General features: G+C 37.2%; 1 protein-coding gene across 1 annotated transcript in view; it reads right to left on the bottom strand.

The window, feature by feature from the left end:
- The window catches only part of Cdh7 (cadherin 7), a 145,286-nt gene extending 131,507 nt beyond the window's left edge, over positions 1-13,779 (bottom strand). The window contains exons 1-2 of the mRNA XM_008840671.3: positions 13,505-13,779; positions 952-1,357 (exon numbers count right to left, since the gene is read on the bottom strand). Of these exons, the coding sequence (XP_008838893.1) occupies positions 952-1,161 (210 nt within the window). The 5' untranslated portion in view covers positions 1,162-1,357; positions 13,505-13,779. The remainder of the gene's footprint in view (positions 1-951; positions 1,358-13,504) is intronic.
- Between the last annotated feature and the right edge of the window lie 306 nt (positions 13,780-14,085).

The raw sequence follows: 14,085 nt of genomic DNA, 5'->3' as shown, positions 1-14,085 counted from the left end.
CTTTTTCTAATTTGGATCCATGAGGTTGAAGAATTTCATGTTTTAGTTTAAAATGATGTGTATGATGAAAGTTATTATAAGTATGAATATGAATATGGAATATTATTTATACAGTATCACACAACCAGCCACTAGAAAATCAACTATAACAGTTGCAGTGGATGGAACAGACCTTTTCTTCAACAGCATAGACACTAGTAAGTTGCCTATGATCCTGTAAATAACTTCTCACCCATGCTTCTATAGCCCACCTATTATAGAAGCATGGGCGAGAAGTTATTTATAGGAGACATGAAAATAGACAAAGGGCTAGTTTCAAAGGGAAGGAAACCAGTGGGAGTGCCTGGGGGAAAAGAAAGGCTATTGGGGGTGACTATGATCAAATACTTTATATACATATAGGAAAATGTCATAAAGAAACACATTATTATGTCTAATTAATATATTCTTTTTTTTTTTTTTTGGTCTTTTTGAGACAGGGTCTTCTTGTAGCCCCAGCTGTCCTGGAACTCACTAAGTAGACCAGGCTGGCCTCTAACTCACAAAGATCCACCTGACTTTGCCTCTCAAGTGCTGGGATTAAAGGCGTGCATAATTAATATATTCTTTAAAAACATTTAGAAATAAACTAGTGGATGAATACTTTCACTTCGTTGGTTAGTGGGTTATTTTGTTCTAAATAGTAATATGAGTTTAGTAGTATGTCCCTATTGTGGTACATCAGGCCTCTAGGAATCCTTAAAATAAGCATATCAGCCTCTAAGCTATAGCTTTACTCTCCTCCATGACACCCTGCTTATAACTTCACAGTAGTTAATGGCAGAAACGTTAGAACTTTTTCATACCCAGAAGATTTTGCACGTTCATCTGCAAAGCAAAAACCACAGTTCTTCATGTAACCATAAACAGTGACAATAGCCATTTGTAACTGTGAAAGGCCACAGGCCCTACCTTTCCTACATAGAGGGGGTCTGAACCCATGTATTCTTCCAGCACAAAGAACTGATTCCACACCCAGCTGCGCTTGGTCCGGGACCTTCCTGACTGGAAATAGGGCTTGGATCTGGACCTTGGCAGCTCGGCTTGACTCATCCCGGAGAAGCACAGGAAGAGAGCTATTAGCTGAAGAAAATGACACAGCTGCCCTTTGCCCAGCTTCATCTTTTTTTTCTCTTCCTTTTTCCTGTGTAAGAAAAAAATCTTGACAACAGAAAAGGCACAGTTCCAGTTGGCTTCGTAGCTCTTGCCTCCGGCAGGGTGTCAGCTGGGAGTCCAGAGATAATAATTTGTAGACTGTTGGATTGGAAGAGGTCACCAGTGCCGAGTAGCCTTTGCCAAAGAATGGTGTAATAGGAACCTAGAACAAAGAGAAGTGCTCCTGTCAGAAACCAGAACACATAATAAGGCTAAGCTTTCATTTACTGACTTTATATTGAATTCCCCAAGGTAGTGTTGCTTGTATAATCATTAAAATATTAATATGCACACTTTGAAAATTATGATACTGTAGCCATATTTAAATTACAAAAATATTGCTGTTTGCAGAATGATCTTCATTCCACAGCATAACCTTAAAATGTTCATATTTCTTCTAGGGCATTCTTTTACATAAATGTAGTGGCATCATTTTGAAACAACATTTTAAAGGTAGAGCATATATATTTATGGTCAGTTTCATTCATTGGCATTAGGAAGTGAAAGGCAAACCACTCAAAGCAGGGGTTTAACCAAATGGGACGGACATGTGCTGGTTTAAATCTCTTCAGTGAAATTATAAAGAGAAATAATGTATGAGGTGATTCAAAACCAACTGTTTGATTCTGAGTCACAGAACACCAGCTGTTTTTATGTGTTGAGATTTGATTGTGATCAGCTGAAAACCTCAATAGCTTCCATTTTCCACCCCTCAAACTTATTATTGTTGTGTCTGTGTGGCATGGTGAATGATGCTGTTTGACTGCGGTCCTTAGCTATTCTGTGATTGCTAATTGGTATTTTACAACATGACTTGTGCATAGTAAGGCTTTCCTCCATAAACATTTATGAAATTGAATCACATTGCTCAATAGATGGGTGGTAAAACAATTATATTTGTGAGTTCTCTTTCATTTTGGCTTGCAGCCAGGAAATCCTTCAGGGAAAGTATGGGAAAAAATATTTTACTCTGATGTCTACTGCAATCACTGAATCATGATTATGTAAGAGATCTAGAATCAATTACAGAACAAACTTCCCAACCCCCCCAAAAAAAACATAAGAATGAGGATTTCTGAGGAGATTCTCACATAAATCGCTGTGCTGCTCTTTGTGAATTCATTTCACCTTATATAAGTAAATCAACAATAGGATGGTAATGGAAGTCTTTATGGAGTCTCTTTCTCCCTCTCCCTCCCTCTCTCTCCCTCCACCCCTCTCTTTCACTGTTATGATGAGGAGAAAAGTATCATTCTAAGAACATAGAACTTTAGAACTAAAAGTTCCTTCCTTATGTCTCTATTAAGGAAGAAAATATATTGTCCTCGCATTTTTCCATCTTTCGTCTTTTTAACTATCTCCCCTATAACAGGAATGTCATCAATCAATAGACAAATACTTCAAACAATTTTGAAGTTTTAGAAAAATATATACACAGTAGAATTAAAAGTGTAGAGCTATCCAAATTTCTTGAGTTTGTTAAATAGTTCATATAGTGGAAGAAGAAGGAAACAGTTCCAATTGATCCTGAGCACTATTAAAATGAACACATACTGTAAGAAAATTCTGTAAATTTTTGGTATTCCAGAGCAGATTTCAGAATGATCTAAATTCAAAAATCAACATGTGCTGCTAAACGATAGTAACTACAGCCTACATGATGAATTCAAGCTCTCAAAATCCAATTACCAAAGCAAAGTAAAGCAAAGTTCTGTGGAGGTTAGAAAGGGTAGGTTAATTAAGGTATAAAAACACAGATGGACAGAAAGACTAATTTATAGTATTCTACAGTACAATTGATTATACTATTTCAGGGTTTATTGTATATTTCAAGGATAGCTAAAAGAGGGCTTTTAATATATGAGTGCAAGGAATGATAAAACTTTGAGGTGTGAATATGCTAATTACTTTGGTTGACCAGTGCACATTATATATATGCCAAAGTACCTCACCATGCTCCATAAATATGTACATTTATTCTGTATCATTTACAACTTTAGTAAGATGAGGGGAAATTTTTTCTTCATTTAGAAATCCCCCTGGAATCCTAGCCACTCCAGACTTAGAATTATGAAGGTCTGGGAACACTGAGTAATTCCTTGATAGTTCTTTGCAAGCCTCTCAGATGAGCTGAAAGCTCATTATGCGGAGGGTGAGAAAGGCTCTCCTGCTCAACAAAAGCTGGGAGGTATTTCAGGAGTGTTGGTGGATTGGCTTATGATGAATCATGCACCATGACAAGCAGAGAATCCTACTTTGGCTATGTGCAAAGTGAGTCAACTTTGTGCACTTTACTTCACCTAGATGCAAGGTCATTTACTAAGGATGGAGAGGGATATTCAGGGTTGTGGTGGCAATACTCATATGGATAACAAACCCATATGAGGAAGAGTTTTGGTCTCTCTACTTCCATTTCTCCATAGGTATTGAATTTTTTCTTAAAAATAGTTACATAAATGATTTATTTATTAGTACAACTCTTTTAAGTGCAATATAGCCAAAATATATTATGTGGACTAGTTGATGGGTGGAGTGAACTTCATAACATCATTTCACTGTGAACATATATTTAAATTTTAAAGGCCATAGACAGCAATTAATTTTTGGAATTTATAATCAGAGGAATTTTCCAAATACGTAGTGCTGAAGAACGTGGGTGTTTGCAGAAGGTAAATATATAGTTGAATTTACCAGATATTAACTCCATGAACTTGGATAGGATAATGTCAAGAAGGTAAATAAGCTCCAGGATGAAGGCTCAAGCCTTTTGCCTACCTGACAAAAATAATGACATTAATATAAAAATTATGATAATAGTAACAACTACTTCATAGGATTAAATAAACAAATTAGGAAATACTAAGAACATGTAAAAGCAATTAAAGTAGATATTTAGATTATTATTATAATCATAATTTTCTGTGTTTGAAACTGATTATCAGTAAATTGAAGATTGTTAGTTAATTGATGTTATTTTTCCTCTAATAACACTACCAATAGTGAAATAATTTAGACAGCTGTTATCGTAAGTGAAAACACTCTTGATGTTCTGTTTAATGCTAGCAAAATATATGCTAATGACTCTAAAATATCATATGGATACAAAGCCTCCAAAATACTTTTTAGGGGAAAAAGAATGAAAATATTTGTTGAAGACATATCCTCTGTCATTTTCAGTGACCCAAACAAAGGATCATAAGGGCAGTTGACATGAGTTCAATAAGGGTATACAATGATGATAGACAAAGAAGATATAATCTCCACTAGGCAAAAGATCACTGAGGTCTGTATCCTACAACCTGTATAACTTGCTATATGGCCTTCAATCGCTCTGGAAATTTATTTACCACATGTATAAAATAAACCGGAATAAATCCTTTTATAAAGTCTTTGTTTTTGCAAGTCTTATTTTTAGGCTTTTGAGCAGTTACTGGAAACTAGTATTTCTAGCTTTCTTTTAAAGCTGTGATGAACAGACTGCTGCTATTAATTAAAGATAAAGGATTTAGGAGTTTAAAGGGGGATTGGAATGTCAAATAAGCCCTTGGCTTGCTCATGAAATATGGTATGCTCTTTAGCAACCATTGTTTATGCATTGTTACCTCTTGATTATTTCTCTTCTCTACAAAAAGATGTCATAGATTTTTAAAGGGCCTAGAACATATAATGTAAGAGAGTTTCTGAATAGTGACCAAGTGACTACTATTCAGATAATATTGATGAAGAGAAGATCCCTGAGAATTGTGGACTATACCATTTAAACCAAGGGTTTTAAAAGCAAGTAGCACAATAATAATCTTGATGAACAGGTGCATCCATTCCTTATCTGTGACATCAAGAATTTAGGGACTCAGAAACTCTTTACACAATGCTCCTATTTACTATGATATTTTCTAGCCTTAGTGTGTAAAATTAAGCATATGACAAGTCAATATATAAATTCCTTGGCAACATAACATATAAATGAATCCCAATAATTTTTAAACAATTCTATTGCATTTTTGATAGGGTTCAAATTTTTTTGCTATGATTTGCCTACATTGTCTTGATTTTGCTTCAAAACTTGCAATATTGTACCAAGGTATTTTAACTGTTTGTGAACAAGATTGGATGATAAAATTATATTTTGTGGTACAGATAAAAGTTTCTGTAATGCCCTTTATAGGATATAGTTGGAAAATTAGAAAACATTACCTATATAATTGTGATATGAATTGAATGCCTTCATGACATGTTCCCCAACAATTCTGGTCGTTGGCAGCTCTGCTAGGAAAGTCCTACAGACCAGGAGGAAAGCTCCTGTTCACTTTCTTGGTCAGCCTTCCCCTTTGCTTTCTTTGTAAATCAATCTATTCTCAAGGTAAGATGTCTATAGAGCAGTTTCAAACAACTCATCATGTGCTAAACTGGTTTCTCATGTAAGAAAGGAAGGTTCCTGAAGCTTATTTCTAAGAGAGCAATCACTAACCAACCACGTGGACAGGAATAGCAGCCCACACCTGGCTTCTTTCTAAATGAAGTCAAACAAAAGTAGCCAAAACTTGAACATAAAAATTTGTCATGTGCTATGTAACTTCTCTAAAGAGTTATCCTGTCTTCTTAAAATATGAGTCATGGTTCCACAATAACATTTCTACATGTGACTTAATTTGAGCACAGGACAAATTATGTTTGTCAATATTTCACAACAGGCTCAATATCACCTAACAAATCTGTTTCTTCCAAACAAAACCACTAAATTCTGCCTTAGATTCTGTGTGATAAATCTCTCTTTCCATCACCTCCTCTCCTGTCTGAGATTCACATGCAGATATCAGCAAAAGGAACTATGTAACAAAAAAGCAGAGACCTGTTTTCATGCAGAATGCAGACTACCCTGTCCTTGTGAAATATGTTAGGGCAGTCATCATCTGGAGATTTGGACAACTGACCTCTTTTCTACTGATTGCCCAGAGAAAAAAATATATCCTGATGTATAGTTGAAATAACTTCTACTGATGTGTGTCAACTTCTGGAACACTACAAATTTGGAGCATTCCAACTGAGAAGAAAAACAAAAGTAACAGGTTATATCTATGGGGAGAACAAAACAAGGGTCAATAAAAGTTATTTACAAGAGCACTGGTGATGTCCACTACAGTAATGCTTATTCTGAACTAAAAATGTTGAAATAAACTTTTGATATTTTTATTTGCTGTATACTTTAAGGTAAAGGTTTTTGTTTTATTTATAATGTGTTTCAATTTTTTCCAAAATTATTTTATATATAAAATCACTACATGTAGTACAATGATCAGCAGATCTACTAATCGATCACAGTAAAGATCAGAATTTGAAAAGGAAATATCAAAAATATTGAACCAAAGAGAAAAGGGAAGTGAGTGAGAATCAGTCAAGTAATAGTCACCAAATCAACATCAGGCATTTGAGCTGAAATAACTGCACTACTCCACTACTTTGCTTCATTTATTTGGTTCCCCTACCTGGAAAGGAATTGTTTCAAAGTAGATTATTTATTAGTCATTTGAATGAAATAGAGAATATTATTTTATCAAAATGAAATTCTTATTATAAAATCATCATGCACATGTCTCTCATTCTGGCATCTTTGTAAAACCACTTTTAAAAATTGATCAGATGATTTTCCTTCTCTTAATCAAATGTTTTATTTATCTTATAAAAGCAGTGATTGAATGCCTCTTGGTAATCAACAAAGGAAAAGGTTTTATGCATCAGCATATCAACTATTAATCAGCAAAAATATAAATCTCTAAGAATCTGCTCAACAGTTAGCATGTTAGGAACATGCCAAGTAATATAAAATATATCATTCTCAGTCACATGCTATCTACATAGTAGCAGAGAACTGCAAAATGAGTTTTAAAAGTATACCTACTTCTAGAAAGCGTGTGCAATACGTCCAAATGATGGCTCTGGGTGTCACAAAGTGCCTTGTTTAACTTTAAACACTGTGAAAGAGTCATGCATGGAGTTGGAAGGAGAGGAACTGTGCACTAAAGTGGGGCTTCTAATATATTTTGCAGAGTTGCCTTCTACCTGCCAGTTCATGTTCAGTTTGATTCAGCCTTTTCACATACTCTTGTACTGTGCAGTAGTGTTTCTGTGTGTAAATGCTATGCACTGATGATACACAAAAATATGAAGTGTACCGGATAATGCCTCATACCAATCAGATGATCAGATGTCCATTTGTTATTGTGTTTGTTAACAACCCTTAGTGTTATAAATTCCACTAAAAACTGACCAAAAAAATAAAAAAGTATACCTAGACAAGCAGGGTTTTGTGCCTGGGATTCTAGAACTGGGAAGTCTGAGGCAGGAGGACTGAATATTCAAGGCCATCCTTATTTACATATAATGACGTTGGCTGAAAAATAAGCAAACAACAGTCAGAAGGATGCCTGGGTGATAGTGTATACTTGCATTTTAGATAAAGCATAGAGAAATAATGTCATATATGACTATCACTCATACTAAAATGAAACACATTACTGGTTTAGTTTTAGGGATACTTAAATTTCATTCAGAATGTATTTATTGCAATCCAAAATAAATGGGTTATAACATCACAATTAGAAAATCTTACTTCCAAAGTTTCTTTAAATTCTAGACAGGGAACAGCTGCTCATGCTGTTTGGAGTTTGCAACAGATGTAGGTCTGAAAATGTCTTAAGATATAGCCAAAGGATTCCATGCCAACACACAGCTTATTTTCAATTGCTAATATAGATTTGAAGAAATTGCCCTGGCATTGTAAGATTATCACAGCTCATGATTACATAGAACGAGGTAGTCCAGAAATAAGTTTAATAAGTTGCATTTTCTAGGTAAGCAATGGTAGAGCTTAACATTTGATGACAGTCAGTATATTTAATAGAATGATCCCCGAGAATGAGAAAAATCCATAATATTTCTCTGTCTTGTCAAACACTTCCAGAATCTAACTGATATTCCCTTGGATATTTTTTTGACTCATCTATAATACATGACAGTACAAGAAATCATGGTTGTAACAGCAACAACAAAAGAAAAAAAATCTTGTTGTTGGCCTATTGAGAGGAAACTGTCATTTCCAAAACTGCTCTACAGTTTAACTACACATTGACAAGGAGCACATTTTTAATGAATCTTTGTGAAAGGTGAACAACACACTTGTTTAAAAACAGAAATACTATAACAGCAGTAGTTATAGGGTACTGAACAAAACAGCATGATTGGTTTTAGAGCAACCTCTACTTACTAATTCTTCACTTTAATCTGGGGAAAGACGATTGCTCCTTTCTGGATAATCCTTAGGAATAAAGTGGCTCAATTTAAGCTCAAGGGAGAATTTGTATTGATTCTTTCACTATCTTCCTGAAAGATCTTCATTCACCCTTATTTCCCCAGGACAGCAGGTATCTGTGACCAAGTGGTAATCTCTGATTCCTCTCAGTCCACAAAGTTAGAGCTGTCAGTTTTACATAATGAATATTAATTTCATTGCTCCTTTTACTCATTTTTAAAGTAGAATCACTTCTGCATGGAATCCAGTGAGGATGTATGGGGGGTGCAGATAGGGGAGGGGGTCTAAATATGATTAAGAGGTATTGTATGAAATGCACAAAAATTCAATAAAATATATGTTAAAAAATAAAGTATAATCACTTAACACATTCTAATATCCTTTGATTCCTCACTGAGCAGATGTCCAAATTCTTCACTAGCAAGAAGACTAGGACACAAAGCTTTTAAGAGTATTAGTCATACTTCATTCTTAACCATGACATTACAAGCCAAGTTTTAAGGACAATGTTTATAAAATTGTCAAAGAGAATGTCATTTCAATTATAATAGTGAAATACATTGGTTTTCGTGAGAGTCCATGTGAGAAGGAAACATAAAGAACCCACAATTCTTCTGCTCATGTTAGAAGATCTCTGAAGTGACAGAGCCACAGATGGATAACTTATTTGGGGCAAAATCAACTATAAAAACCTATGTCAGCCTCTTCTTTCTTTACTGAAACAAAAATGAATTCCACGGAAGCCTGGTTAAATGTCCAAGGTCGCACAGCTAGTAGTTTGAAGTGTTTGCTAAAAGTTTTCATTTGGGTCACAGATCCCTTTCTAATGTATGATCTTTGGAATAGACCATCATTCTCAAAAGTAAAGTAGATATAATCATATTCAAAGTTGTGTAATGATGAGTTTTATTTATTTTATTTTATTTTTATTTTTTTGGTTATTTTGAAACTGGGTCTCCCTGTAGCCCTAGCTGGCCTGGATTCACTATGGAGACCAGGCTGGCCTAGAACTCACAGAGATCCGCCTGCCTCTGCCTCCCGAGTGCTGAGATTAAAGGTGTGCACCAACACGCCCGGCGAGTTTTATTTTTTAATGTAGAAAATAAACTTGATTGTCATTCAGGACGAGAGGCAGGGCAGAGTAATATAAAGGGGGAATCTCCAGTCTAAGGTCTTGCATTTTTGTGTTTAAAAAGATGGAGAAGGATCAATATACAAGATTAATGTTGCCTTCTCACTTCTAAATAACCTTGTCAATCACAACATAACTCATGGGACTAAGAAATTAACTATTTCCAGTATAAATTGAACAAGTTCCCACTGGGAGTCTGAGAAATGGGGCATTAACTCAGAAACAAATATTTTTGAACAGAAAATGAGTGTACAGGACTATTTGGGGGGGTAAAATAACTATCATAACAGTTGTACTCTTCTGTGTTATTATAATCCTATCTTTTAAAGATGACTGTCATTTTCTGGCATTCTAGATGTAATTTTACATTTTCAGCTTTTAATATAGCACTTAGCACTACACTACCATCCAATTAGCTAAATACATATATATGTGTGTATATGTATACATATATATATATATGATTTAAAGTTTAATGGTGATGAAGAAACCCTCCCCTTTCAAAAATTTTATTTCAATTAGTGAATTTTGGTAATGTTTGTACTATGTTACTTCTCACATAAAGAAACTGTGGAGAAATCCATTAGCTCCCTAGACCAGATAATATTACAACCCAGACCACAATATCTTACTGATAACTGGCCCAAATATGCAGGCAGGGACCCTGGAAATGAATCATAACATAGCCTATAGTATGTGTCTGGTTATCAAACACGGGAAGAAAACGTCTCTAAGTAGATTATAGAGTCAATTTCATCTAAGCACAAACAACCTCTGCCTTGAGCGAAAGGAATGAAAAGGGGAGAGGAACAATGGTTTATACTGAAGGAGAAGCCTCTGTAAATTACAAAGTAAACAAAGTGACAAAGCACAGCCCTTCTGAATTATTTATGTAATAAGAAAATAGAGACTTGTATTTAAAAAGCTTTCTCTTTATACTTTACTTTTATAAGAAATCTTGACTGTATCTATTTTAATTTTTAATTTGCCCTCATATTTACCTTGTGGCAGGTGTGATATATGTGACTTCCAAAAAAGGCATCATGTTCAACAACACAAAATAACAGGAAATAAATTCTACCTGGATGAAAACCTATACTATAATCTGAAATGAATGTATGGGCAGATGTGTGCATATTCAGTTTCACTGGAAGTTTTGTCTGTAAAAAGCCTTTCAGAAAGACAAGTTTGGAGGAGGGGAAGTAATCACAGTGGCTTCTGTCTGCAGAACCAGCAAATTCCCAGAGGAGGCACTCTTGTATTACTGGTTACATCTGGATCTACTCTGCTTGTCTGAGGCTGGGGAAATGGTCATACACAGGACTCTAATCACATGCCTTTTTACCTTGTCCTTGACTCCCCTTTACCACCCTGGCAAGGAGCATCTGACTCCTTCATCCAAAGAAGAAGCTCTTCCATTGAAGTCCCTTTGCAATACTAGTTACTTAAGAAGTTACTGGAATTCCTAATTTAAGCTAAGGCTTTGAAGCCTTCCAATCAAGTAAAAACGTTTTGGGTTTTTTTGTTTTTTTTTTTTTTTTTTTTTTTTTGAGACTAAGAGAGAGTGCTGTGATATGATACAAGCTGCTAAAGCAATAGATGTAAAACCATATAAAATCCAGGAAGAGTGGAATCACTCAGCAGTAAACATGTACAACAGAGAACAATTTATGGATTTAGTATATTATAAAGCATTTTTGAAAAATTTGGCAAAGTATTTAACTTGCCACATGAGTGTATTCATTTCTTTCTATCTAAATACAGTCAGACAAATTTATACCAGCTCTGCCATTAAAAAAAAAAAAAAAAAAGCCAAGATGCTGAATAATAGGAATGCTGGCAAAGAAATGACGTCTAGAAGAGACAGTGGTTTGATTTTGATTTTTCAGACCAAACAAGATTGAACAGTGGCCAACCAAATGTGCTCTCCGCCCTCTCTTCCTCATTGGACACTAAAATCCAGAGTGAATTCAAGGGTAAATTGCAGTAATATAAATGCCTTACAAGTATCCTTTTACATGAAAGGGAAGAGCTCTCTGCTATTGAATCAATAAAAGTAGACTTAAGAAGAGTTGTGAATCTGTCAACTGATTGTTAACACAATTCTAATGACCTACTGCAGTCCTTAATTACAATAATATCTTACACAATAAGTGCACAATGCCCTTTCGTTAACACTGCAAACCTTAACAGCTTTTAGAGGGTGAAGGGCTGTGCTGCTTGCTTTATTTTTCTTTCCACACACAGACTTTTAGCAAGCTTTACCAGATGAAGCTATTAACATTAAATGTTGCCTCATTGCTTCTCCCAAGACACTAGATATTAAACAGCAACACACAAGCAAGACTTCTACAAAGTTGTCAGCCTGTGTCTGTGCTAACATGATAGTCATTTTACTTTATGCTTTTCAAAATAGCCAGGAAAAGGAAGAAAACATTCTTAATGAATTTCTCTTACACAGAACAACAAGAAAACAACTTTTATTAACATAATGTCTAGCTATTTCTTTAAAACAGAAGTCATTTTGCTGAGTTTCTGGATGTTTCCAATACAAGTACTTTCTTTCTAGAGCTCTCTTTTCCCCATAACAACTTATCTTTATATCTTTATAAAGATATTCTTTAAACTCTTAAAAACAACTTAGATATTGTTGGCAGGGAAAGTACACAAACTTTCCTTTAGCAAAGGTTGCTAGTGTTCCTGAACTTTTAAATAATATACCTAGTTCTTTAAAAATACACATTTTTCTGTCCTTGATTTGCTTTAAAAACGGATATTGTTAATTTAAAATGAAAGTATATTATTTACTGATCATCTACTTTTGTATAAAACACATGCTGGTTATAAACATTGTGAAGGGAAAGTTTTACTTTTATAGATATAGCATTTGATACATGACCTAATAAAGACAAAATATTTATTGCTAAATAAACGGTGTTTTACAAATATTCATGATTCAGTGTGCAGACTTCCACAGTCTTGAGATGCTCAACATTTGATGTATCTTTTCAACACCTGACCATTTTTCAGTGCTGGGCAAACTAATTACTACTCTCTACTCACCTGAACTATGACATCTAAGAAATCCGTAGGGTTAATGATCTAAAACGTCAAAGCATTCAGGTCAAAGGTCCTTCTGTATTAATCCAGGCTGGAAAGGTGAATACCAGCAACTAGCAGTGTGCCATGGGAACCCACGAAGTCCAGCATTCATTCCAGGGAAGCAAGGTGCCCGTTTCCCAGAGCACACCTAACATACAACCAGCAGAGGGGAAGCCGGAAGCAGAGCAGAGGCAAGCCCTGCAGATGCACCCGATCCGCGGAATACTAATTACAAAGAAACGCGAAGCAACCTTAAGTAAGGTGTACATTCAGTCAAGGCGAAAGTGGTCTAAAGCAGATGGTTCAAAGGACTCTTGCAATACAGGCGCACAGCTTCTTCCAGCCTGACACCTCTGCAGAAGTCAATGATACAGAGTTGTGCCCCAATCATTCCGAGGTCAGGGGAGGGGCCCGCTAGGTTCCTCTCTGACAACCGCGGTGCTGACCGCTGCTGTTTACAGCTGCATCTGGACAGACCTGGGATTGGCTCTCACCCTGAACTACTTTCTTGCTCCGCACCTGGAGTCTGTCAACACAACACCGCTTTCCCTGCTGAGCGCGCAAGAGCTCAGTCCCCACTACTGTCCTGCGGTGCAGAACCACGTCTCCCGACTGCACGCAGTAACTTGGGAACCTGGAGGGAAACTCCGCAAGGTTCCCCCCGCCCGCTCTCTGCGCACTGATCAGTCCTGCTTCTCCAGCCGCGCAGCAAGGGCGCGCACCTGCCCAGGCGCGCCTTCCCCAGCCCCTAGCACCACACATTCACTCACCTGGAGCCTCGCTGCCCTGTCGGGGGCGTCAAGCGCCTGCCACCCTGGCGTTCACTTCCAAAAGGATGCGCGCTTGGCGGCGGGGCGCCCGCGGGCGCTGGAGGATCCAGTGCGCGCAGCTGAGCGAGCCGGGCAAAAGAGGCACCGGATCCACACCTGCTGGGCCCGGCCGGCGCCGGCTCTTCCTCCAATCACAGCGCACTCTGCCGGGTCCGGGAACCCTGCGGAGCCTCCAACATCAGGATCCCGCTCCTTGGGCAGACTAGAAGGAGCATCATCACCCCCCACCCTAGACCTTCTTTCAAGATCGTCTCCCGCAATAGGTCCGGAGTCTGCGGGAGCGCGCGTCCTGAAAGGGCAGAGAGGGCGAGAGCGGGTGACAAGGAGAGGGCGCACTAGAGGGTGATGCTGATCCCGGCGGTTGCCCACTGATAGATCTGTGCCTGGCGGAGCTCAGGGGACTTCGAGACCTCCTGGAGACCCGGGGAAGGTTTATTGGTTAAGATCGCCAAAAGGGAACCGATCAGCCCCGCAGGCGCGCTCACATATCCACACCCGCGCACCCTCCTCCACCTCCCCGC

Source organism: Nannospalax galili, unplaced genomic scaffold, assembly GCF_000622305.1.
Source record: "Nannospalax galili isolate Female #2095 unplaced genomic scaffold, S.galili_v1.0 scaffold298, whole genome shotgun sequence".
Lineage (NCBI taxonomy): Eukaryota > Metazoa > Chordata > Mammalia > Rodentia > Spalacidae > Nannospalax > Nannospalax galili.
This window is presented reverse-complemented; position numbering and strand designations above follow the sequence as displayed.